The sequence below is a fragment of the Callorhinchus milii genome, unplaced genomic scaffold (genome assembly GCF_018977255.1).
Source record: "Callorhinchus milii isolate IMCB2004 unplaced genomic scaffold, IMCB_Cmil_1.0 Scaffold24, whole genome shotgun sequence".
NCBI lineage: Eukaryota > Metazoa > Chordata > Chondrichthyes > Chimaeriformes > Callorhinchidae > Callorhinchus > Callorhinchus milii.
The window spans coordinates 7,695,713-7,723,148 of NW_024704765.1; the positions used below are offsets into that span (position 1 = coordinate 7,695,713).

General features: G+C 49.5%; 1 protein-coding gene and 1 non-coding gene across 3 annotated transcripts in view; both read right to left on the reverse strand.

The window, feature by feature from the left end:
- acap3a (ArfGAP with coiled-coil, ankyrin repeat and PH domains 3a) overlaps positions 1-27,436 on the reverse strand; it is an 81,873-nt gene that overhangs the window by 27,931 nt on the left and 26,506 nt on the right. For both annotated transcript variants that reach the window (XM_042343622.1, XM_042343620.1), the window contains exons 2-10: positions 14,461-14,518; positions 9,496-9,615; positions 9,001-9,054; positions 4,983-5,041; positions 4,338-4,521; positions 3,304-3,348; positions 2,748-2,843; positions 1,664-1,738; positions 190-201 (exon numbers count right to left, since the gene is read on the reverse strand). In XM_042343622.1, the coding sequence (XP_042199556.1) occupies positions 190-201; positions 1,664-1,738; positions 2,748-2,843; positions 3,304-3,348; positions 4,338-4,521; positions 4,983-5,041; positions 9,001-9,054; positions 9,496-9,615; positions 14,461-14,518 (703 nt within the window). The remainder of the gene's footprint in view (positions 1-189; positions 202-1,663; positions 1,739-2,747; positions 2,844-3,303; positions 3,349-4,337; positions 4,522-4,982; positions 5,042-9,000; positions 9,055-9,495; positions 9,616-14,460; positions 14,519-27,436) is intronic.
- On the reverse strand, positions 6,046-6,118 carry trnag-ccc. Its single transcript has one exon. It is a non-coding gene; the product is annotated as a tRNA-Gly (tRNA).

Consider the following 27,436-nt stretch of genomic DNA (forward strand, 5'->3'; position numbering starts at 1 on the left):
GTTGATTCCCCAGTGTTGGACAGACGAGAACAACAAATCATTTAATTTAACCCTCGATCTCATAACGCCTATAAACCTCGGCGCTGGCTGGCATTGGGAAAGTGCTGAAGTGGGAACTTGCTTTTACTCAGGTGCCTTCCTTACAAGTCAGAGAAACCGCAGAGAAACATTTAGTACCAATACACGTACCTGTAACAGAGTCTGGGGCCGTTCAGTCCAAGAACAGCAGAGAGATCCCGGGGAGGGAGAGAGCAAGGGAGAGAAGAGAGAGAAGAGATATGAGCACATTTCCTCATTTCGTCTGTTCTATTCACTCCCCACCACCCCCTTCACTTATACAGCACCTTTCATGTCAGGAAGACGCCTCAAAGCACTTCAACAGGCAGGGGACATGAAGAGCAATTTCAGGGCAGACACCAGCAAGTATTTCTTTACCCAGAAAGTCATCCATAACTAGAACTGCTATTGATGTAGACCATGACAAGCTGCTTCTTCTTGTCCAGAACAGTTGAACCAGAGGAACAGACCCTCAGGGTTTGCCAGGGAGTGAGGGTGATTGAGGCCGGGTCCCTGGGACTCATTTAAGAAACAGATCAATGCTATGGACCCCCATTGGCGGTCGGGCATTCAACACCTTTGCCTCCACACTCTGGAACTCTATCCCGCAATCCCTCCACCTCTCCCCCTCTCTCGCCTCTTTCAAGTCCCGTCTAAAGACCTTCCTTTTCGACAGTGCCTTCAGCCACCCTCCCACCCCACCCTGCCCTCCACCCCATCCTGACCACAAGTTGGGTCCCAAACCCCTGACTATCCAGCGCCCTGGGACGTGTTTCCGACGTGAAGGGCGCTATGCAAGTGTAATTCGTTGCTGTTGGGGCTGTGAAGGGAGGACAATAGGGTGGGTGTTCTTGAAGGGGATCAGACGGGTTAAAGGGAGCTTCCTCATCCAAATCTCTCATGCGATGTTGGGAGTGCATCACTGAGACAGAGAGAGGTGGTGCAAGGGAGGGGTTGGTGAGAAGTCCCACCGTTCTGTCACCTCCCAGGCCTTGTCTATCTGCCTCTTGATCAAGGGAAGCGCCACAGAGGTATCAGGGCAATGCTCCTTCCCAAAGAAAGACACTATCTGCTCTCGATCACACTGCCAGCCCTTGGTGTTGGCTCATATCCACATGAATTCCACCAGATGTGATGTGTGTGTGTGGTGGGGGGGGGTGGGAGAGAGAGAGGCAGAGACAGAGCACTCCGCGTGTGTGTGTGTGTGTATCACCGTGTGTGCAAAAGAGCGCCGTGTGCTTGTGTGTGTGCAAGAGAGACAGTGCTGTCTGTGTGTCCATGAGAGAGACACACAGACCGCTGTGCGCTTGTGTGTGTATGAGCAAGAGATTGTGTGTGTGTGTCTATGAAAGAGACAGACAGACGAACAGGCAGACGGACAGGCAGACAGAAGGCTGTGCATGTGTGTGTCTGTGAAAGAGACGGGAACAGAGGGGGAGAGAGAGCGAGAGAGAGGGAGCTGGCTCTGTGCCTCTATGTGTCTCTAAAGAGACCATGTTTAACCCTCCCAGGAAGAGCGCACCCCCCCACCCCACCCCCACCTTTGTGGTGGTTGGTCCTCATTACTGGGAGCGTTAATAAATGCCACCTCTGCCACCCTGCTTACCCGCTGCTGAATGAGCGCGTGCTTGTGCTCCATTTCCCTCTTCTCCACCGCCGAGTCGATCACCAGCTGGTCCAACTGAAACAACAGGGACAAGGTGACAGTGTGTTTGATTCACGCAAACCTCAGGAGAGGAGATTTAATAGAGGCGTTCAAAATGATGAGGGGGTTTCGATAAGAGTCTCCAGGGAGAAACCGTTTCCATTTGGAGGGTGGGTCAGTAACCGGAGGACACAGGCTTAAGATAATTGGCAAAAGGACCAGAGGGGAGACGAGGAGAAAGTTTCTATGATTCTATCATTGTTAATTAAATTTCGTTCACTCAATCCACGACTGTTTGTGGGGACGCGGCTGTGCACAATTGGTCACAAAATACGCAGTCAATCCGCATTACAGTGTATTCTGTAAAACGTTTTGAGACGTCGTGATAAGGCGCTAAATCAAATGCAAGGAATATTATTATTATTATTAATCACAACAACAACTTGCATTGAGACAGCGCCCCCTTTCACGTAGGATAGCGGCTCAGAACGCCACTCAGTGACAGAGTCAGACACCGAGCGAGGGAGGAGGGAGACAAGGCGTGGTGCCCGGCAGAAGCACATACCAAACCTCTTCATTGCCCCCTGAAATTGCTCTGCGTTGAATAAATAATCTTTTAACCTAGTGGAGGGTTTATTTTTTTTAACCGCTTCGAATGGCGTTTCAGTCGCCTTGAACCTCGGAGGCTGTCCTCTGTGGCAGATTTTGCCCTGGCAGATGCGTCCTTTTTCAAAAGGTCATTCTCTCCCTTAAGTGCTGAAGTCGTTCGGCTGTGAATCCATCCTCTCTGCCCTGACCATCTTGTGTTCCAAATCCTGGCAAATCCACTCCCAGTTTCTTTACAACTTTTTTTTTACCTAGAATTGCATAGAATCTGCAGCAACCAAACAGCCCCCTGTCGACCCAAATGGTCCTCGCCGGTGCTTATATGTCCAACCCCACACACTTATGTAAGGTGTTATATAACAAAGGCTTTTCCTCTCTGTAGAAGCAAGACATATTCGGAGACTTTTTTTTTAAAAGGAGGTCTCGCTCGCTCACTCACCTCTGTTGCTAACTTTCTCATGTAAGGATCCAACTCATTTAGCAAGTCGTAGCCTTGCTTGAAGAACGTGTACTGTGCGTGCATAAAGGATAGCATCTGAGGGGAAGGAGGAAAGAGCGAGAGTTAGTCCTCTGCGGGGTCGGTACATTTCCCCCACTCGCTCCCGCCTCTCTCTCCCCTTTCCTCCCGATTTCGCCTGCACCCACGGTTCATTTCTAACCGTTTATTAACGCCTGCCTGTGGGACACTGCCGTGCGCGATCGGCTGCCGCGTTTCGCCCACAAAACAAAACACACACAAGTCACTCCACTTCACAGTACGTAGTGCGAAGCGCTTTGAGACGTCGCGACGATGCGATGAGGTGCTGTATCAAAGGCAAGGTTTATTGTTTGTGGCTGTTGTTATCAGTTCGCAAAGTGCGGTGAGATTTTTTTCAGCTCCGCTTGAAAGGCTCTCTGTAGCGCGGCCTCACCTACGAACCTGAATCATTTCCTGCGTACGCGATCCGCAGGAAGTGACATCCGCAGCGGCCCGAAAGCAGAGAACGATGCCTTACCGAGTCCAGGATTTCGAACTTCTTCTTTGCCTGAAGGACATTGATCTGAAACAGAGTCAAGGTAAGACTCGTCAGTGCCCCCTGCTGGTTCGAACAGTTGGTTTCCCGGGCTGGAGGGTGGGGAGTGGGGGGGGGGGGAAGGGGTAGATGGGGGGGGCACGTGAGCGTGTACGGTTTGCACACGTGTGTGCGCCCAGTGTTTACGGGCATGCATAACGCGTATGTACGTGCGTTTGGATGGGTGGGCTCTTCGGGGAATTGTTTGTTCGCTCTCGGGGCTGCGTATCTCTGTGATGCCTCACGTTGTGGTGGGGGGTGGGGGGTGGGGGGTGGGGGGGCGGTGGTTGGGTGGTGGGGGGGTGCGCCTGGGTGGGGTCCATTCATTGTATTACAGTGCCATCGAGTGGTGAACACACAAACTGCACCTATGGCCGGGTGCTGGTTGGGTGACACGTGGGTGACTTCTGGTTTGCGTCCAGTCTGTTGCAGAGCCATCCATTCCTCTCCCCCCGCCCATCTTCCCTCCCGCCCGCAAACCCCGCTCACCCTTCCCTCGCACCTCCCCCCCCGTCCCATTCCCCCTGAATCCTCTCCCGATCTCAGACGGACGTTAAAGATTCTCATGGCAGTTTCTCTGTCTCTCTCTTTCTCTCTGACCCGGTGCCCTGGACGACAATCTCCCAGATAAGATAAAAGGAAAAAACACTCCCTCGCTCCATGGCTGTATGTGGGGATTTGACTGTGCACAGTCACTACACGTTGCAGCGTATCGTGCGAGTCGCTTTGGGGCGTNCCCCCCACGTGAAAGGCACTGGGTCAAATGCAGGGATTATAAAAATAATAATTCTTGCATTTGATGTCGGGCCTTATCACGTCTTTGAGACTTCTCAAAGCGCTTCGCAAGATATACCGTAAAGTACAGTGACTGTGGGTGTTGTGTGTTTCATCATCTCTCCCCCAACCGCTGATCGTCTCTGCCCCCCCTCCCCCAACTCCCCCTCCCCATCCGTCTCCGCCCGGTTCATTTCACTCACCTGAAGGACGTAATCCAGAGCCAGGTGTCGGAAGCATTTCCGTGTCATGGTCAGCATCCCCGTGGCCTCCTCCACCTCGTGGGTCTTGCTCCTCGTGGCTTGAGCGTTCTTCACCAGCGCCAGGTCCATGTCCTCCCGCACCTTGTCAAACTGCTTCTTCGTTTCCTTAAACTTCCGCACGTCCCTGCACGCAAACAACAGGCAGTCAGGTGGGGGAAGAGGGAAGCCGGTGAGGGGGGTGGGGAGGCAAACCATGATGGGCAAAGGGTCCTCACTTCTCCCTCTTGCCTTCTCCCCCACCCCCCCACTCCCCCCCACCCCCTAACACTTTGCAACGAACGTGAGGCAAGTGCTATTGTCGTGCCCAGGTGCATTGAAGAGGCCGAGGGCAATGGGAGATTGGGGGGGGAAAAGGGGAGCGTCCAGGGAGACCGTGTGGAAGGAGGGAAGGGGTTGGGGCTGGTCAGGAGGTGACCAAAGACACAGTCAAAGAGTGAGGGAGGGAGCCAATCGACTAACAACCGGGTTCCTGCTTACTGCCAGGTAAACAGAGACCTGTGGAGTAAGGAAACTTGCCCAAGTTACATTCTGCCCGGGAATCGAACCATGGCACTCCATGAATTTTCTTTCAGGTGTAGGACTTACTCTTTCACAAAGTTGTGCAGCTGCATCCGTACGGACCTCTGAGCCTGATCGAAGAGAATCTGGAATGGAGAGAGAGAGAGAGAGAGAGGAGAGAGAGCCAGTCAGTATCTGCCATTTACTGCATAACAATATCTTCTCACATTTTGTTGTTGTTGTTGTTGTTGCACTCCTCTTGTCATTTCCCCTACAAATTGGGAGCTTTCTCGTATTTTTTCTTCTCCTCCTCAAATATTTTGTCTAATTTCCCTTTTAAAAGCTACGGGGGGGACCCCCATGTATAGCGCGGCCTCCCTTATAGCATTGGAGAAACACCCTAACCCAACCCAACCCAACCGGCTTCCTGCGATGACGACCGAGGCACGAGCAAACCCTCGCGGCTGCCCGTTACCTTCTGTGAGCTCAAACTCCCTGGCGTTGGGGGGGAGGGGGGGGGTTTGAACCATTCCAGGGCTTACAAATCATGTCTGACCTAAAGTTGCCCTTCGCCCCTGACCCTCTGGTCCCACTGCTTGACTCGTGTCTGGTTCACCTGAGACAAGGGAACGCTTGACTTCAGATGCAGAGTCTATCGGGTTCTATCTCTTTTTGCTCAGACGGGGGGGGGGGGGGGGGGGAAACGACAGTTGGAGTTAATTAGGAAATGAGAACAGTCGGGTTTTAATGAGATTTAAGAATGTAATTACACGCTCTCATTGCCCAGTGGATCTGGTGCGAAGTCTCGAGGGTAGAAAGTGACAGACTTGGAAACCGTCTCGCATATGTTTTTTTTGCCGCTCAATTCTGCCACGAGATTTTTACAATCTAGTCTTTGCAGTCGATCCTGCGCCTATAATAAGAATATACTGCAAAGTAAATTGACTGTGTAATTTGTGGGCAGCGCACAGCAGCGTCCCACAAACGGTCGTGGATTGAAGTGACCGATTTACTTTTATTAATATTATTTTTTTTGAAGGAATTATCGCGCCCAGGAAAAGCGATCCGTCCTTCGACTAACAAACGACCAGGTTCCTATTTACTGACAGGTAAACAGAGGCGTGTGGAGTAAGGAAACTTGCCCAACGTTTCGCCCCGCCCGGGAATCAAACCCAGGTCTCTCGCTTGGGAGGCGAGTGCTCTAACCACTGAGCCACAGGACGGTAACATCGAAACATCTCAAAGCGAAACATCACACCGCAAGCACATTGACGATACTCCCTCTGAATTCTGCTCTTGTGTTTGGGCTGTTTCCCTCTCTGACGTGAATAATAATCTAATATATATAATAATAATATAATAATCCTTGCATTTGATATAGGGCCTTATCACATCTTCAGGACGTCTCAACGATGTGCGATTCGGATTCCTACCCATTTCCTCTCCAGATCGATTACTATCTATTTCCCCTTCCTCTCTCCCTTCCTCTCTCCCTTCCTCCCTCCCCGTCCACACTGCAACGTCCCTCCTCCCTTTCTCTAAAGCACGGAGAGGGAACGGGGGTGAAGGGCGCTATATAAATGCAAGTTGTTGCTGGTTCGCAGGATATACTATAAAGTGAACTGACTGTGTAATGTGTGGGTGAAACTCGAGAGCCAGTCGCGCACAGCAGGGCCCCACAAATAGCTGCGGAGTGAAACATAAATTGCATTGAATTGTATAAGCACTTGGGGACATTTTGACGTCATAAGGTGCTGTGGCAAACTCGACGATTGTTATTATTAGCACCGATGCTTATTCAGTGCTAGCACCATATTGGGACGGACATTTGGCTGAAAGGCTTGGCTGGGAATAAATGGACCAGTTGGATATTCTATCAACACTGCATTGGCTTGGATCAGGCTTTTGCGTTCCAAAGGATCAGCCTCCATGCTTTGTGGTCTTATTATTGCTGCTGACTCACAGTCTGGAGAGGAAATGGGGAGTTGGAAGCGTTTATCAGTTAGCTGGAGCTCAAGCTAACGCTGCAGTGCTTGGGTTATAAGAGATATCTGTGATACGCTACAAGATGCCTCCATCAGAGCCCTGCATTCTGCATTCTCAATCCGTAATAATTACCGACACGACCTGCTCTCCTGCTGTGTTTGCTCTCCGAAGATTTCCCCAGCTTTTCCCGGAGTGTGCTGATGGAATTCTTTTCCCTGATTGTGGTCAAACTGAACCAGCATATTTCTGGGCATCTGGAGCGCACATGAAGCTCTCGCTCTCGCTCATTCCCTCTCCGTGCTTCAGAGAAAGGGAGGGATGTCGCAGTGTGGACGGGGAAGGAGAGAGGGAGGGAGGGAGGACCAGATGGACCAACCTCGGAAACTCTGGAATATATTAATAATAATAATCCTCACATTTGATGTAGCACTTTTCACATCTTCTCAACGTCTCAAAGCGCTTCAAGAATATGCTGTGAAGTAATTTGACCGTATATCTGTGGGCGAAACACGGCAGCCAATTGCGCGCAGCAGCGTCCCACAAACAGCCGTGGACTGAAAATGACCAATTTATTATTGTTTTGTTTTTTGGAATGATTATTATTAGGCTCTGTGTGGAGTAACAAAACTTGCCCAAGGTTTCGCCCCTTGCCTGGAATTGAACCCAGGTGTCTCGCTTGCAAGGCGAGTGCTCCAACCACTGAGCTACAGGACTCCTTAATGCGTCTTCAAGACGTCTCGAAGCGCTTCACAGAACAGACCAAATGCAACGATTATTATTATTGCGATTATTATTATACAGAGCTCACCCCTGAGCCTGCGGAGGATGGCGTGTGAGGAAGACAGTCTAGAGCAAAGCAGTTAGTTGCAACAACAGCAGCCCTGAATATTGAAATTAAATCCGGGCCAGAGTTTCACACGATGCCGGCTGCCCACTCGAGTCAGCGCAAATAAATCTTTATTCACATAATGTTCTGCAGACTCGCCAACACAATCCCTATCTCTGTGACAAAGCTACCTCTGTTTCCCCAGTCCTGGCCGCCCTCCCAGATCCCAGTGTGTGGCCGAGGCCACCTTCTGATAATCCCCTATTATATACAGTATATCAATGTTTCCGGCCTCCGATACTCTCTAACTGCGCCTCAGTCACTTTCTGTCGGGAACGGCAATCTACTCGTCGCAAAGCGTCGTCCGTTAGTCCACAAGAAAACTTTGTCTTGTATTAAACTGGGGCCTGGGCTGTGCTGCGAATGGAAACCCCTCTGGATTGAGTGCCCATTCTAGCGCCTTAACCCAGCTCAGACTAGCTCAGCTCCAGAGGGCTTTGAGAGGTTGCCCCTTGTGAAAGGCGCTATATTAAATCAAGTTGTTGCTGCTGTAGTTGGGAGGGGGTTGGTGGAGGGGGTGGGGTGGGTGGGGTAAACACTGTCCTTTGCAGGAGGCATTGAACTGATGTTTTCGCCCTCCACACCCCACCCAAGGCAACTGCACCACGTGATGTGTTGGCCGGCTGTTGGTGTAAAGTTCCACGTGGTAAGGACATGGAAAACCTGATGTGGATGTCACATATGGCGATCAGACCAGGTTGGAGTGAGCGTGATTAAGAAAGGCTGGTTCTTCCAACGGGACGAGTATTAGGAAAAACAAAGTGAGCGACCTCAGCACATGTTTGCCACATGATGACTGGCCCCATCGGCTCCCTGTCCCCCAGCCCATCATCATTCAGATCCTCGTCCCAAACTTCGTGCCCCTTCATATCGCACCTTCGCGCCCCCTCCGCCCGCTCCACCCACCACCCCAGCCCATCCACCCACACCCTCCACTCAGCCAACTCGTGCCCCCCACACCCCCCAACCCAATCCCACTCTCCCCCCTTGCCACTCCTTTCCCACCTCCGTCCCACCATCAACTTGTGGGGAATTCTCAAATTGGATCTTGATTTGAAAGCTGTTTTTCCGCAGTTCCCAAAGACGAAACGGCTTCCGAATGCGGGACGATTTTTAAAAGAATCCCCCCCCACAAAAAAATTCTCCACGCCTCAAATGTCAAGGTCCCTCAGGCTGAGAGTGGATGGAATTCCGAGACCTGCGGCCTTGGCGGTGTAACGTCCCGGAGCTTACCATGTGGTAGTTGATCATTTCCTGTAAACTTTCTCCAAACTTCTCCAGGCATTCCTGAAATGAACAGAGAGGGGAGAGGTCGGAATGTTGACTGGGAAACGGGAATTAGTACAAGTCACTGAGGCAAGAACTGCGATGTTTCAGAGCAGCTTTCCCCCCGCTACCCAACAAGCCCCCCACCCCACCCCAACCCCCTCCCTCCCCCTCCTCCCTCCCGCAAACATCCATCCATCATCGCAAATTGCGTTATTATCTTAGCTTCGCATTGAGATTTAACAATAATAATAATCCTTGCATTTGATGTAGCTCCTTATCACAGTCGTTGAGATGTCTTAAAATGCTTCACAGAATGTCTGAAATTATCACTATTATTTCTGGCTGTATTGTTCCATGTGTGGCGAGGGAAAAGGGAAGGGGGAAGAGGAGGAGAGTGGGGGAGAGGGAGAGGGGCGGAGGTGTGGGGTGGGGGGGGGGGCGGTGGAATCCGTTCCTTACCGATATGGTCTCGTCTTTCTTGCACTGCTGGGAAAGGTCACGGATGCCGGTCACAAAGTGTTTGTTGGCGACGGTGTAGGCTCGGCCAGCTTCGATCATCCCACTGCACAGCTTCACCAACTGCACGAAGAGGAGAGACAGAGCGTGTGAGAGAGAGAGAGACAGAGAGAGAGAGAGAGTGTGAGTGAGAGATGGCATTCAAGCTCGGTTACCAAACACTTCCTGGCTGCAATAATAATGATGATAATCTCGCATTTGATACAGCACCTTATCACATCCTCGAGACGTCTCAAAGCGCTTCACGGGATGCACTGCAAAGTGCAGTGACTGTGCATTTTGTAGGCAAACGCACAGCAATGTCCCACAAACAGGGAATGGACTGCACGAACAATTTTTTATTTGGGGGATTTGTTGGCCAGGACACCAGGTTAGAGAAACGGCCTTCTCTTTTCGAATAGTGCCACGGGAGGGGAAGAGGTGGCCACTTTTACGGCGCTCCCTAACAGATTTCTTCATAAGAAATGTGCGATTGTCGAATTTCTGAAACAACGACTGGGCTACAATCTGGGGGTAAACTCGCGGCTCTTTCTTCATTAACGCTGGCATTAATCACTTTGCCGCAAAGATCCGAATACAGGAGGTTAGAGTAAACCGCCTTGTGTCCCCCAGGATGAGACCCGGGACTTGGCAAGCCTCTCCAGACAGCGCAAGAGTTCACTCCGACAGAAACAAAAGGCCTACAATCTGAGATAAACATGTGGAAACGCTTAACACAACGAAAGAGTTATGATTAAAACAAAACATTAAGCTGCGATTCGCGTTCAAACCAAATGCCTCTGAAGCTCGGCCAAATCATGGGCCCAGGATAAAGGAAAGTTCACCCACTCTTCAAAGTCTGAGCCGAAATCAGTTGTCCTCACAAGCACTGAGCCTGGGCTGTGCGCTGCTGTCTTTATGTGTCATCTTATGAGCAATGCTCCTGATATCAGACCGGCCTCAGTCGGTAGCACTCTCGCCTCTGAATCGGAAGGTTGTGGGTTGCAGGCGACCCACGTTGGAACTTTGAACTCACAGATTAGGCTGACTCTCCAACAATAATAATCATAATAAAAATAATAATAATCCTCGCATTTGATATAGCGCCTTGTCACGTCTTCGAGACGTCTCAAAGCGCTTCACAGGATATACTGTAAAGTGATTTGACTGTATGTTTTGTGGGACAAACGTGACAGCCAATTGCGCACAGCAGCGTCTCCACAAATATTCTTTTTATTATTTTTGTTAAGGGATTATCAACCCCGGAAAAGCGATCCGCCACTCGACTAACAAAGGGGTTCCTACTTACTGCTGGATAAAAAGAGGCGTGTGGAGTAAGGAAACTTGCCTAACGTTTCGCCCCCCCCCACGGGAATGGTTCCAGGTCCCCTCGCTTGTGAGGGGAGTGCTCTAACCAATACGCTACAGGACTCCAGAATGAAGTTAACGCTCAACCATCGAAACATAAAGCTAATCACCGCTAATCGATTAGTGACCTCGCCATCTATACCAGTAGCCCAGGAACTGCAGGAACCCTATCCTGCGCTATATAAATGCAAGTTGTTGTTGGAAGAATCCCAGCCACAAAAGAATATCGAGAATTGTGTGCCAGGAGACTGGGAATTTAATGAATAATTTTTTAAAAATCTTGAACAACTGCAATTTATTATACATCGTGAATCATTATTAGTTTTGGTCCAAACCCCCCACCCCAGCAAAACAAACTCAAGGCTGAAAAAAATTCACATTAGTCGACTGGCTGCGACAGACTCATGAAACACAAATTTAAGCTGAGTGTGTGTGTGGGATAAGAGCAGGAAATGTCTCTGAATGTACAACCATGTGGTATCCATTAGTGCAAATGACACAGAGGGCTGATTTATTTGACTTTCATTCAGCTGTGCACCCAGCGTTTCACATTTCTCGCAATCGCAGAGCTAAATAATAATAATAAGTCTTACATTTAAAACAGCGCCTTTCCACGTCGAGAGGACGTCTCAAAGCACTTCAGAGGGATGTATTGCAAAATGGAACGACTGTGTCATTTGTAGGCCAATTTGATCGCAGCGACCTCCTACAAACAGCTACGAACGAATGATTTTCTTTTTAATCGTGGGGGCCGGGGTTGTTGGCCAGGACACCGGGAGAAACTCACTTCTCTTTTCGAATAGCACCGTTGGATTTTTAAGATCTACCTGATTGGGCGTAGATGGGACCTCAGCTTAACATCTCATCTGAAGGACGCCAACTCTGACAAGGCGACACTCCCTCCCCTAGCACTGCACTGGAGTGTCAGCCTAGACCGTGAGCTCAAAGTCCTGACTTCCCTACCCCCACCCCCCCTCCCCTTCCCCTACCCCCCCCCCAACTCCTAGAGAACTCCCTTCTCATTGCCCTGGATCAGCGCCTACATTAATTCCATGCTTTGCAGTTAAACCCCTCGCTCGCTCCTTATTTATAGTTCCCAGTTGTTTCAGAAAGCCGGTCCATTAATCTCCAGCAAAAGGGTTACGAGCTCCTCTAATTCCACACGGTCTGCGGTATCCTTGCTCCAGCTGGCAAGGCTTCAGGGACTATTTTCTGCCTCCTCCTTTCCTATTTCTGGATGCTTTGTGGGCGCAGAAATTCCACCTTAGCCATCCGAATCTTAAAATGTAAGAGAAGATTGCACGTTTTGAAGCCCGTTTTAGTTTTTCTGCATTTCTGGTCTCTTTGACAGGGAACCCCAGGTCCTCTCCGCTTGATTGCGAGGCGAGCGCTCTAACCACCACCTCCACAGTTAAGCCCCATGACTTGCCCAGTCTAGAAAAGGGGCAAATGTCACCAAGTATTAAGTTTCCCAGTGGGAACCACAGATATCTGAGACACGATGATGAGGCTTCGAATGGATCACATCTATTTTTGGTGGAACTGGGGGTGGGGAGGGGATGGAAAGGGAGGCAAGTATGGTGGGGGGGGGTGGGAGAGATCCTGGGATTTGATAGTATTGATAGTAGCGTCTTGAGCCATAAGGGAACATGCATCTATCCCAGTGAAGTCACACAGGACACAACCGGAAAAATAGACTACTGATAAAAATCTTCTTGTATTCAAAAGAATATAGAATACAGTGCCCAGAACATCGAAACATCACCAAGTGCTTCCCAGAGCTGTCAAGTCTTTAGCTGTAGATGGCAAACATGTGAACTTCAGGTTTCAGCAACGCCTTCTTTGATAACAGCCGAAACTTTACCGAAGCTGACATTTTTTTTCACTCCACGTTTTGCTCGAAGGGCAAAAAATTAAAAAAAACATATTGCCGGATTGACATTGCGGTCAAGCAACGTCAAGTCATCGGCAGGTTTGCTGTTTAACAAATGTGATCTGTAGTTTGTGTGTCTTTGTGCGTGTTTGTACACGTCTGTGTGTGTGTGTGTCTGTGAGTGTGTGCCTGTGTATGTGTGTGTATGTTGTAAAAAGCATGTACTCAGCCAAACACCATGAGCTATGCGGAGTTATGCTCAGACCATAGGCTCAGCTGTCCGCTTCCTCATGTGCCCTGACCCATCTAACCTCTGCTCATTGGCGGTCTATAGAATGATAAGGACTTGAGGATTTAAAAGCTGCGTCAACATCGCCAGTCGTAATTATGGGCTCGTTCACAATGAAGTTAAGCTTTTGCATTTTCTTGTCAAGACAAGTTTTTTTGGTGACCTAATGGGGAAGAGTGGGACAGCCTGAGCCGGGCTGGCACGCTTAAATAGCCAACAACAGCAACAAATTACATTTGTATAGCGCCTTTCACGTCAGGAGGACGTCCCAAGGCGCTATCAGCCTCTTCAAACAGCCTCAGTCGGCACCTTTTCCCCTGCCATCGCCAGAGCAGTTGAACGCGGTGTGTAAAATTCTCCGCAGCCGGAGATACCAATGAGGTTCAGTGTCAGGAAGCCATCGGAACGTCTGAAACACTTGTAGTCCTGCTCGCAAACCCTTCACAGGGATATTTTTATCGGCTGCGTTGGCTTTTCAAGTGCTTCCAGAGAGGATGTTAATGCACCGACTGATTCGCTGCTTGTCGTTGGTTTTACAGTGAGCTGGAGTTCAGTTCGTTCCCCCTGTGCCAAGTAAGCTGCCTGCAAACCCTCTCGACCCCACCCCCAAACCCCCCACCCCCACGTTAAAACTTCTTGCCTCGGTGACCGTCTCTGAACTAGGAAGCCTTCTGTAAGCTACACGGAACGAGAGAGATGACAGAGTAGAGGCAGACCATCTGGACCACTGTGTCTGTGCTGGTGTTCGCTTCCTCCACTGCAGCTTTCCACTCTATCCCCATTCCTCTGCTCTTTCTCCCCCCCAACACACACACACACACGCAGTGTCTGTGCTGGTACTCGCTTGTCCATCTTTCACTTCAACCCGAGGAACCGTAACCAAATCACCCCCAACCCCTCAACTCCGCAACAATTTTTTGGGGGCGTGAATCTCTTCTTACGTGGGCGATGCTGGGGGTTGGGGAGGAGGGGGATCGGCGGAGATGGAGGTGGGGGGAGGTTGAGAGGTGGGGAGGGCTTTCGTTCCATCTTACACCTCAGCGAGAACGCCTAGCCATGGCGCTAGGTTGACAAAACCAGGACTTAAACTCACTCGGTGCTATTCACAAAGCTTTACGCAAACCACATGGCTCTTAGATGGGAAACCAAAGCAATGCAGTGTTTTTTTTTTCTACGTTATTCTAAGGGGTGAGTGGAAAATGTATCCTTTTGTGTGTGTGTGTGTGCGTGTGCGTGTGCGCGTGTTGAGAGAGCATGTGAGTGTCTGAGCACGTGTGTGAGAAAATGAGTAAGCACGTGAGTGTGTAAGCACCCACGCGTGTAAGTGCGTGTGTGTGTATGTAAATGTACAAGTGCGTGAATGTGCGAGTATGTGAGTCTGGACTGTAGCTCTGCTTACCTTGTCCAGTTTTGCTTCGATTTCCACCACATCGGTCTCCACCTCTTCAATCGTCGCCCTGCAAGATAACCAGGGGCGTTAAAACAACAGCAACAACTTGCATTTATACAGCCCCCCGCCCCCCCCACCACCTCATGCAGAGTAGCATCCCAGAGCACTACGCTATCAAAAGCAACACACCTGCTCACCGCGCTCAGACACTGAATCGTAATAATAATGATAATAATAATAATAATAACCACCATCATCATCCTTGCATTTGGCACAGAGCCTTTCGTGTCGGGAGGACGTCTCAAAGTGCTTCACAGGATTTACTGTAAAGTGTAGTGACTGTGTTTTTGGTAGGGGAATGGGCTGCCAATTTGTGCGAATAACCCGATTTTTTTTTTTATTTGGGGGTCACTGTTGGCCAAGATATCGGGAGAAATCCTTCTCAAATAGCACGACGGCAGCTGAGTCGGGGTGACACACATTGTGAACCAAAACACAAACCAGGGGTCAAGCCGCCTAAAGTCCAAGCCCTCCCTCCCTCCCTCCCGCCCTGTGCTTATTTGACGGGTAGATGCCCTGAGCTGACATTGCTGTGACATTTTCCACAAGTTATGTTTGTCTTTGCTGTCAGCCAGGCTCCGGGTTTAGCAAGGCTGTGCTGACAGACCGCACTGTGTAGTCACACAGCAGTGTCACATTTCCTGAACCCACGACCTTCTGGCCCGGAGAGAGAGAGAGAGAGAGAGAGAAAGCGAGGGGAGGGGGGAAGATTGCCGTAATGAATGAGCCGGGCTAAAGCCAAGCCTGGAGGGGTTGGGTCGTGTGAGACTCAACGCAAAATCTCATCCAAAGGACAGCAACTCTGTAAATGACGATGCTGAGCTCCCACCGGCCACGCGCTGGAGGCCAAGTCTAGACTGCGAGCTCAAAGACCCCAAAGCAACTCCAAAGGTCTTCTATCAGAAAACAGCAACGCCATCGGGACGTTAAACGCAGCCTGGTCAAGGGACACTTTGCCTTTTTTGGAGCAGGGGTGGGTCAAAAGCATCCAAGCAACCTGAATTACGATCGGCTCTCACTTCTGAAATAAGTGAGATAAGCGTTCAGCTGCTTTCACGACACACATTGAAGAGTTCCGTCGCTGCCTATTGTGCCGTCCTGAAGACCTAAGTGCCGCGTCACCGCCTTAATAATACGGTGTGGAGACCCGGCTAAGTGAATTAGTGTTTGTTGTGGCAGTGATTTATCACACAAGGAAGCTGATTAGTTCAGGAGGTTTGGGATTCTTCCCACTCGGCTCCCGTTAACCCCGCGAGCCAAAGCCCTACTGGCCAGGGTGAGCTTCGCTGGATGGGGGTGTGGCTTTCTGGACGGCGTTCACAAATGGGCTCCGCATAAAGGCGTTGCTATCACCTACCGTAAACAGCAGTCACTACACTTGACAACAACTGTCTTTCAAAATGTTCCTAATGCTTTCATGGGAATAAATTACAACTTCAGCTAAAATGAAGTTTGGCTCTCGAGGCTCCAGAATGTCTTCTCTCCTTCCCCTCCCCCTTCGCGCTCTCCCTCCCACCCCTCGCGCTCCCCCTACCACCCACCTCACTCTCTCCCTTGCCCACCACCTCGCTCTCTCACCCCCTCCTCGCTCTCTCACCCCCTCCTCGCTCTCTCCCTTCCCCCTTCGCTCTCTTTCTCTCTCTCCCCCACTACACGCTCTCCCTTCCCCCCCTCCCCTCGCTTTCTCCCTTTTCCCCTCGCTCCCTCCTCAGCTCCCACCCGGAAGCAGGATCTGGAACATGTCAATTAACATGATGGTTTTGCTGGGAGCACCGGGGCCTTTCATACATCCTCGGCACGTCAGCCAAACCTATAGACTAAACAGCACTTCACAGCGAGGGGGTCAGAGGCACAGCTCTGAGTTGGGTAAACCAGGGAGGACGGCAGATACCACACGAGAAGGCCTGAGAGAGGACAGGACTAATTTACACCAGTTATTCTATTCTGGTAGACGGGATCGAGGTCACACTGTAAATAACGGGACTTTTGTTATATTCATTTGTGGAGGATCGTTTCGCTGCTGTGGGAAGCAGACCCCAGGCTCGCGGCTTCACAGAGAACAGCGCTCTGGAGGAAGCTTTTTTTTAAAAAAAACTTTGTCCCTGAACTATATTCGACAGCACTTCAGGAAAGAACTGAGATAAAACAGCGAGCTCCCGTCCCACACCACACTCTGGGTAAATAAACGAAACATTCTTTGACGTGATCAGTCACCATAACTTGTGTGCTGGAGCCCTGGACAGCTTCAGTCAGCCTTCGTCTGGACTCGCGTCAAGTCAATCATTTTGCTTCGGGATGACTTCCGATCAATGGGAAAACCCTCGCCCTCTCTCTCCTCTGAGTCAGGAGGTGGGGGTGGGCGGCGGGGCGGGTGGGGGGTGGTGCACAAGCCCAATGAGCTCACAGCCTAGGCTGACGATCCAGTGCAGTGCAAGGTCCCTCAGATGAGATGCCGAACCCAAGGCCCCTCCATTGGGAAAAGAGAAAGTAGTTTCTTTCTCCCCTCCCCGATGTTTTGGTCGACAATGCCTTGGGATAAAGGCAGTCATTCACCTAACTCGTGGCTGTTTGTGGGCTGTTGCTGGTTGCCAATTAGCTGCCTCGTTTGACTACAAAACGCACAATCACTACATTTTGCAGTAAAATCCTGTGATGAGGTGTCCTCCTGACATGGATCAAATGTATTCTCGCTCTGGAGTTTTAACTCCGTGACCTCCTTTTCTCATTCCCCTCAAGCGCTGAAAGTGTGGGGAGAGGAATGGGAAAGGGAAAAGGGAAAGGGAGGACGGAATAATGCGAGAGTCCATTAATCCCCTGACCCCCGGTTGACAAAGACTTGTTTAAAAAGCTCGAAACGTTCATCCAGATGGGAGTCCACACACGCCCTGTTTGGCTGAAAAAACTACCTCCTGCTGCAACAGACCCCGAACCACGCCTGGAAACACCGATGGGAACCTATTCAAACACAAACCGGTTCCACCGCTATTTGAAAGTTCCACGAAACCGGAGCCTTTTTGTGTCAGCAATTTGTAGGTTTTTTTGCAGAGGGAAATTTCCGCCTAATTTCTCCCCTCCTCTCCTGAAACGGTTCAGCCACTACCCTCTGAAACTCTAGAACTCTCTCCCTCAATCCCCCCACCCCTCCCGCTCCCCCGCTTTGCCCCCTTCCCTCCCCACCTTCAAATCCCACCTAAAGACCTTCCTTTTCAATCGTGCTGACAGTCACCTCCTTCCTCCCTCTCCCCCCCTCCCGGCTCGTTGTCACATTCCGCCACTGTCGAGTGCTCTGGGACGCTACTCTGCCTGAAGGGCGCTGTGTCAATATAGGTTGTTGTTGCTGGTGTTTCGGTGTGATTTGTTTTGGTCAGCCAGAACTTTGACGGAACTTCTTCCCACCCCATCTACGGTACGTTACAGTAACACCCCCCCCCCCCCCCCGAGAGCCTGCTATTGATCTCGTCAGGCTTGTCAGCGAACGATGGGAAGCTGCTCCATTGCTTTAAGAGAAACTGGGAGATTGTCGGAGAGGACACACCAGGAGAGAGAAATTTCCTTCGCTTATCGAGCACGTCTGTGGGAACGCTAACGTCCACTTGATCGGGCAGCCAGGACCTAATGTCTCAACCGAATGCCGTTACCTCCGACAATGCGGCATTCCACACCCCCCCACTCCCCCCAGCACTGAGCTGGAGCATCGCCCTAGGAGCGTGCAATTTTCTTTGATTCTCTGCCCACTCAGGCATTTGCAAGCCAAAGAAATCCTGGTGAGAATATTTCTTTAAAGACCATAACTTTACAGGTGCCTGTGTTTAGTTACATTATTGTACCACAGCCACAGGCCCACATGTGCCCAGCCTGTAGCCCGCAAGTTACATCAGCTGCTAAACTCGTTAATGCACAAAATATGTGCTGATCAGTAGCTCTGCTCCATCTCTGGTGCTCACCAGAGAAATCCTGTCAGTGACAGCACAACAAAGGTCTTTCCTTTGGGTTTAAACGTTCAGAGGTGAGTTCATGATGAAGGGTTTCGATAAGACAAATTGTGGGGGTGGTGGGAGGGAAATTATTCCCATGGTTGTCGATTCTGTAACCACAGAAATGTACAATACAGGAACAGGTCCTTCCTCATGTCTATTCACTGCTCATTTCCCCGTGGGCTATGCCAGTGCATGTCATTTGTGATCATCACCAAAAAAAAAACCTCCACAAAGGGTGCCAAGCTGAGGAAACACCCAACTGAGCACATCTGGGCCCAGGTGGGAATTTCTTTTAGCTTCCACCAGACAGATCTCGGTCAAACGACAGTTGATAATGTAGTGTTCCTCCCAACATCCTACTGGAGTGTGAGCCTCTGCTAACAGCTCACAATCAATCGGTCGAAGGAATCGATAGTCAACAAGAAATAAGAATGAAGAGCAAATGGTTAGGCAACGGCAGTGGGAACAACGCTAACGTATATGGAAGCACTTAGTTTAATGCATTGAGATCCCTCTGTGCCAGACAAGGTCAAACAGTAAAATCTCTACAAACCCTGAACATCTTCCTCGCCATCAATCACAGGGCCTGTTTGGAGGCATTTGACTTACAGCGAAATGTTTCAGTGCATCACAAAGGTGATTGATTGATCAGAGCGGTAATCTGTTATAGTCAGCAAATCTGACCCAAGAAAGTGCAATTGACACAAGGCAACAGAGAGAGGAGAGGAAAAGAGAGATGAGAGCGCAGGAGAGAGAATGAGGTAGGGAGAGAGAGAAGAGAGAGTCGTGGAGTGAGAGAGGAGCGGGGGAGAAATAGGGGAAGAAATTATGAGAGGAGGGGGAAGTGAAAGAGAGGGGAGAGAGCAGAAGAAAGCAGCCAAAATTGGGGAAGAGGGCGAGAGAGCAGTGAGAATGGAGAGAGAAAGAGATTTTAGAGAGAGAGAGAGAGACTTGCTATCAGTGAAAGCTGATGATCTCATCAGAGAGACTGGGTGAAGAGAGCTCAGCATTAACCCTGAGACTCCCAGCCCGGCAAGGGAATAGGTTTAAGGGATGAGTCTCCATCCTATCAGCCCGTGAGCAATTCTCCTTGAAGCTTAAGAACGGTAGGACATTGTCAAATCCAGTGTGAGTCGGGAAGCTGGTTGCTTTTTTTAACTAAAAAAACCACACAAGTGCGGATAAAAGCAGGTTCCGAATATCTGGTCAGAGTAGACGTCTCGTGGGGGCTGGAGTGATGCATTTGTCTGGTGTGTGCACGTGCGTGTTTAGGGCACGGAATGCGACTAGCACGATGGCGGAAGGCGAACTTGGATGGACCTTCCGCCTAGCAAATTCTTATATTCTTATGTGTGTGTGGTGCGCGCGCGCGTGTGTGTGCGTGTGGCGTGTGTAATGTGTACGTGTGCACGGGCGTCTGTGCGTGGGGTTCGATTTGCGGGTTGAGACACGGGCGACGTCTGTAAGGCGTGCCCCCCCCTGCTCGATCAGCAACATACCGGGCTTTTAATTAACACGAACCAGTGTAACTTTCGCCTCGTCGGATGCGTTGGGCTGCAGGGCTAAAGCTAAGCCGTCTGTGATGGCTGTCAGCCAGGGGTTGGGCTCCCTGTGGCCCAGGCTCTGCCAGCTCTGCGGCACTGAGTCGGGCTTCTCTTCATACATACACGCCTGGGTAATTCAATAGGCATCAGGTTCTGCTGAATATTAATGAGAGCCCAGAGCCCGATTTCATACCCGTGTCCTCGATCTCTCTCTCTCTCTCTCTCTCTCTCTCTCTCCCCCCCTTCAGGCGCCTTCAGGCATATTTTTCTTCCCACCGCTGCAGAGCCGAGGCGGGCGTTGCTAAGTCAACCGCTCCATTGCGCGCACACATACACACACACACACACACATACAAGGACCTCCATCCATCCATCCATCTCGTCACCATGGCAGCCAAGGAAGGGGGAGGAAGGGAGGGTGAGGGTGGGTTGGGATGTAATGGATGCCTCACGACACGACAACAACAACTTGCACTTACACCGCGCCCTCCACGCAGGGTGTCTTGGGATACAAACCCGAAAGGGGCCAATTTGTCACCTCTATTTCGGCAACCGCGCGTTGTGCGTGTTCAGATCTAGAGATTCCCTCTCGGTGTTGCCGGCGAGAGGCTTAAGGCCTCATTCTTCCATCCCACACACCACCGACATGGCGTCCGGCTGAGGGTCGTAGGTCAGGGTGTTGGCAGGGCCTGGAATCTTACCGCATAGAAAGAAGCCATTCGGCCCAATGTACTCGAGCCGGCTCTTCCCCTCCCTCTCCCTCTCCCTCCCCCCTCTCGCTCTCTCCCACCCCCCAACCCAACGCTGTATCAAATATAAGAATCATTAATATAATTTAATGACAACCTGCCCAGGATTCAGGACAGCGTACAGGCAATGAGGTTGACCTCCCCAATATAATAATAATAATAATAATAATAAAGCTTGTTTGTGAGATGGAGTCCTATCATGTTGTGAAAACGACTCATAGTGCTTCACTGCGTAGGTTTAGCTGAGCATACGCAGTTCTGTAATCATTATATCACGATGCTATCTTTGTCGACGTTAATGGTTGGTGGTCCGTAGTGCGGTGCGATATGACATTAACAGAATATTAATAAGGCCAGACTGTGATTTGCCATAAACCATCAGTGTAAATTAGAGAGATTTTATTACCTTTTTAACTACAGCTCAGGACACGTCTTGAAATGAAAAGTGCATCTCGCTGTGACTAACGGATAATTTTTCTGCTTAAAAAAAAGGCACGGTTTGCAGAGAAACCAAGCAATTAATTAGATCACAAAGCCCCGATCCTCGGCTGGGGAAGTGGTTGATGAAACGCCTTCTGCTCTGTGCCTCCTTTGTCAGATAATCGACTGCCTCTGCCCAGCTGTGGGTTTCTCTGTGATAAAGAGGGTTTTTTTTCCCCCTGGATACCAGCCAGCATTTTTACCGCGTGGCACACACTGACAGAGACAGTCAGCGGCAAGATTCATTTGCCGACCGTGTGGGGAAGCGAAAGCAGGCGAGTCTGTGGGCCGGTGGCAGGGCAGATGGGCAAATGCATTGATTATGGTTGCTGGCGACTGATTGATTGATCCATTGCTTGATTAATTAATCGATTGGCTCACTAATTACCATAAAAAATTATGCATTAGTCACAGTGAGATGTGCTTTTCATTTCAAGATGTGTGTCCTGTGCTGTAGTTAACAAGTTAATATGTTCTAAGGCTGCTCTGCTCCAATTTACATTGGTAGTATATTGCAACTTCGCGACCGGAAGCCTTTTCGCTTCGGAAAGGATTTTTGCCGGACGGGAAAAGACTCGGAAACACCGATTAAATGTTTGGAGAGCATCGTGAATGGTTGGCGCAGAAGTGGCCTTTCAAGTTTGACCATCTTCCTCCCCGCCCCACTCCCACACACACACACACACACACACATACACTACCATCAACTCTTAGCTCGGGCTTCCAATCAGCTGTGTGACTAGCTTTGAGATATCTTGCCGTCGGGAAAGACTCTGTGTAAACTCAAACACCCCAGTCAAAACGCACCCACAGCGCTAGGGCTCTGGCTCTCTGGCGAAAAGCAGAGATCACGACTTATATCAGGGGCAAGACAACAGCTGGGTACGCAACCCTGCGACAGACCTGCAGCCAGGTAAATCTTCAACCCTTTGAACCTTGGCTTTAAAGCTTCATTTTCCTTTTGAGACAAAGAGCAACGGTTCCCCTTTAAGCTGATAAGCCAGCGTTAAGTCAGTCTGTAACAGTTACTGAGGAAAATGGGAGCTGAGCCATTCAACGCCCCCCCCCACCCCCCCCCCCCCCCTTGATCCTAACTGTTTGCCTGTCTGGTATGCATTTCCTTCTTGGCTAGTCTAAATGCCATATGTCCATTTAAGGAGATTAAACACAGGTTCATCTAATGTTTTGCTGCTTTCCTATTGATGGCTTTAGTAAGATTTGGTCTTTACAAATGAACACCTTTGCTCTCTTCTCCCTCACCCTTCCCGTCTCCCCCTCTCTTCTCCCCTTCCCCTCCACGCGCTCTCTCTTTCTTTCTCTCTCTCGCTCTCTCTCTCTTTCTCCCCCAACGCTCCCCACCTCCACATGCCCCCCTTCCCCTCCATTCCCTCCTCTCTTTCCCTTCCCAGATCTTGGGAGGATCAAATGAAACATTTTTAATACACCCCAGCTCTATGTCGTGAAAAGAAATTGTTTCTATGCTGCGAATAATTATCGAATCTGTTATCGAAACATTGCATTTTTCCAATTGATTCCTTAAGATTGGTTGCAAGTTTAAATATCCTCCTCTCTCCATCCCGCCATGACCTTGTTCTAGTGGTTCGGTCTAATGATCCTCCCCCACCTCCCCCCTTCACCCCTGAAAACTTTGCTCAATCGATATCCCATAAAACGTTGGTTGATAGGTACCGTATTCTATTCCTCAAGTCAATACTAAGGCCAACAAAGAGAAGGAAGCTCCAGCTGACCTCTATCAGCCTTGCACTAAACTCGGCCAGAGAGCTTTGCTGTCTCTTCTGTAAAATAATGACCCATTCGTTTTAAGTAACAAACTCCCACCAATCTCCTAAAAGCAGCCCTTGCTTTACAGTCTATTTTCTTCTGTTGCAGTTCGCCGCTGCCCAATCTTATCGAGGTTTAAGCCCCTATCTTTTAAAAAGAAAAGCCGGTGGATTAGTGCCAGCAAACTCCAAACTGCTGTGTGCAACACAGGAATCGTCAACTGCTCAACACGCAAACCCATTGGCCTGCTTCATTTATCGTGTGGTCTTTAATGCTGCTGTCTTGTATCATGTTACTGAGGTTGGAGTATTAGTATTAGCATTAGCGGGGCTTGGATTCTTTACTGCACAAGGGAGAGAAGACGAGAGAGGGAGGGTGGAGGGAACCGTGGTGTATCTCAAAGTAGTTGTTGGTTTAATTTGTCCAATCTTCTAAATATACAGTAAAACTCGCACAAGTCTAATCCGATCTGTATCGATTGTCTGATCTGCCCAAGTCCCGTTCAAGAATTTATATTCTATGTAAGTTTGACATAACTCATATTTTTGCATAAGTCATTATTAAATGCATATATTGCAGCTGCATATCAGAACTGATACGACTCTGTGTGCAGTTGACTGCATTCTAGACTGCAACAGTGTAAGGTCTCCGCTGTGTGAGCAACACCAACAACAACAAATGACACTTGTCTAGCTCCCTTCATGTCGGAAAGACGTCCCAGGGCGCTGGACAGTCAGGGGTTTTGGACCTGAGCTGGGAGTTGGGTTGAGTTCCAGAGTTGTGGCACTCTACCTCTAAGCAGAATTCTGACAGGAACACATACGTGAATGCGATTTACAATGCAGCCCCCGTGGACCCACCAGAACACACACTGCAGCTGGAAACTGACAGCGATCTCCCCAGTTGGTTTAGTGGGCAGCGTGGTGCGTGCAGCTGTCCACTCCCCCCACCTCCCTCCTTCCCCCCCCGACCCCCAGACCGTTCGCCTTGGCACGAAAAATGGGCTTTCATTAGCGCTAACTTCGGTAACAATTGGCTGCCGCGTTTCGCCCACAAAATGCGCAGTTAATTCTCTTTTACAGTACAATCTACGAAGAAGCTCTTTGAGCTGCCTCAACAATCTGATAAGTCCGTGTATCAAATGCAAGTATCTTTATTATTAATATATCATCTGTAACATCTGTACGAAACAGCCTGGAGCCCCACCCCGGCTGCTTGACTGAGCATTTGGAAGGAGGCGCACAGAGGGATAGACTGAGTCAAGTTCAGGGTGTAACAAACACAGCTCTGCAGCTGCATATGAGAACATTGGCTCAGATTCCAAAATATATATAGACGTGTAACCTAATAATAATAATAATAATCCTTGCATCTCATTTTGCCCCTCCAATGCCTCAAAGTGCTTCACAGGGCATTGCTGTCAAGCGCAGTGACTGTGTAGCGCTCCGGGACGCTACCCCGTGCGAAGGGCTCTATATAAATGCAAGTTGTTGTTGCATTGATCGCAAGGCGTAGCACACAAGAAGGTCTTACTTACAGCTGTGGGATTGAGCGAGCAATTTTTATCTGGGGGATTGTCAGCCAGGCCAACTTTGCAATACATTCCGTGAAGAGCTTTGACACGTCTCAATGACGCAATAGGGCACTATGCATCAAATGCGAGGATTGTTATTATTATTAATTAATTAATAGTCCTCGCATTTGACATATAGCGCCTTAATTAATAATAATAATGATGTGCGTATGCACCGTGCTGCCAAACTGAGTTGTGCTGGATATGCCCAGGCATATAGAAACGTTATCCCCCACCCCACATCGCTCAGCGAACGCCAAATATCGATCGCACCTTTTGCACACAACTATTAGGAGTCCCTATTGAATTGTCTGCTGGCCTTCAACTCAATTATCAAAGTGCATTCGGCACAAGGAGCCATCCGCTGCCCTCAGTGTAATTAAATCTCGTCAAACCAGACCGTTCCAGCACCTCTCGCTGGTGGATCATTATCCGTTCAGATGGCGCTTGTTTTGCTGTTAATTTAATTTAACCGTTCCACATGGCTGGGGCGTCTGAACGGAGTCAGCCTGATCCTGCGCTCAGTGTCAGCCGTGCTTCCGTCAGTCCCGCTCGCCCTTCCCGTACCTTCGCCGGTAGTAACGGCGAGTGTCGGCAGCAAAGTCCAATGTCACACTCGCACGTACACCTCATCATCAACAAAAAAACAACAGCTTGCATTTGTATAGCGCCCCTTGCGCCTTGGAGCGCTTGCAAACGTACGTACGCACGCCCACACGCCAAATGTACATAGGCCATATGCCAAACATACACGGATATTCGCCAAACACATGCACGCACACACACCCTAAACACAAACGGGTACATGTACGCACCCAATATTGTCCCTCCACACACATACCCAAAATAAACACAAACACCCTGTATTGGGCGATGACAGCTGGGACGGGAGATGTTGGACTGTGCAGTATTTCTTTACCCAATGGGTAATCAATGGCTGGAACAGAACAGAGACCAGCACACTGGACTCATTTAAGAAACAGCTCAATGCTATAACGTTCTTCCTCCATCAGGCTAGTGCTGGTGCTCGCTCCCGCACCGCAGTGATATACTCTAATCCCTTTGCCCCGCTCTCTCCAAATGAAAAAGAATCTGTTCTGTATCTTCTACAACTGAAGGTTTGGCCTCACATCGAGTCACAGGTTAGCTATGAGTCCAAATGGCATGAGTCCAACTGGCTGCATGAACATTTAACTGTTAAATCAACAGTGTAGGTTGCAAACATAACAATGGCTCCCGGCCAAGAGACCACAGTAAAACAGCTACACAGAGATACTTAATGGTCTCACCATAAAAGACTGATTTACTGGCTGTTTCGAGGAACGCAAAGAAAAAAATAGACCTGTTAAAAGTCCACATAAGAGAAGTCTACATATACTGTCAACCCGAGTTTGGTTCCGAAAAACATTTTCTCATTCGAAACACTTTCTCTTGCAAAGGAACTCGCAAGAAAACATCTATCTTCCCAAGGAGAATCAGACGCTCGATTCACTTTTTTCTCACAAGTAGTGAAACAGAGACGTAAAAGATGAGCCGGATAGTCAATTTGCCAATAATCCTGGAGGAAGGAGGCCAGATATTAGTGTTTCTGATTTGACCTTTAAGTTATGGAAAATCACACGAACTTTACAACGCAGAACAGAAAACGCATAGGAGCTTATCAACGCAGTTCAGTCCGTGGTGTCTGTGCTCTGCTGTCTCCTCCACTGGAGCTTTCTACTCTAATCCCTTTCCCTCGCTCTTTCTCCATCGCGTGTTCTGCTTACCTCCTCCACTGTAGATCTCTAATCTCACTCCCTGCTCTTCCGCCTCATCCCTATATTGATCCTATTCCACTTTGGAGACTTATCACATCAAGTGGCTGGAATCAGGCCTACCCCCCCTCTCAATCTGTTCTGAAGGGGACTTTCTTTTTGAAGTCAACTGGGTCTCTGACATGGAAACTCGTGCTTAAGAGCATCCAAAGCAGACAGTTTCCATGTGTAAGCCACCTACACATGGAAATTCCCTGCGTCTGGAGTAGAATCTCTCTCTCTCTTTCTCTCCCTGGAGGGACGCACTCTGCTTACTTAATTCTGGAGCGTATTAGGTGCAAGCTGGCGAGAGATGAGGCTTGAGGGGAGCCCCAGAAAGTGGGCCAGGGGTAACTGCTGGAGTTCATCCTGATGTCAATGAGGCATACCTCTTGCGAGCAATTCTGTAGGCCACTAAAGCAATCTGGAGAATAAGGCGCAGATACATGCTTGTCAAAGGACAGCGAGCGATTTTGCAGAGTGTCAAAAAAATCTAATGGTAATAAAGTAATTCTATTTAAAGATTTGTGTACATTCGATGAAGTGGGTTCCTAAACTGGTTTGAAACAAGTAAACAGTCTTGCCCCCGGCCATCATGAGACTCAGTTTTTCCACAGTCTTTGAACGCAACGAGTGACGAACTGCATGGACAACAATATTTTCTTCTGGTGATTCCTACTCTCCCTCCCCCTCTCCCCGCTAGAGTCACACATGGGGCAAGGCTTCACAGACTGATGGATATCTAGCTGTTTCAGCAGTGGGGATATTGAGGGAGGGGCTCTAGTGCAGTGCTGGAGGGGGATATTTATTGGCATTGAGGTACTCATCAGCCAATAGAATGGCGGAACAGGCTAAAGGGGCTGGATGCCCTACTTCTGTTCCTATATTCCAATGTGTGGCCGGGATGAGACAGGATGAACCAAGGTCCCAGTTGCCTGTTCAAGTGTCGGAGCTGAAGATGCTGTGAGATTATTTGAAAGAGAAGTGAGCTTCTCCTGGTGTCCTGGACTGCAAATTTCCAGGTAAA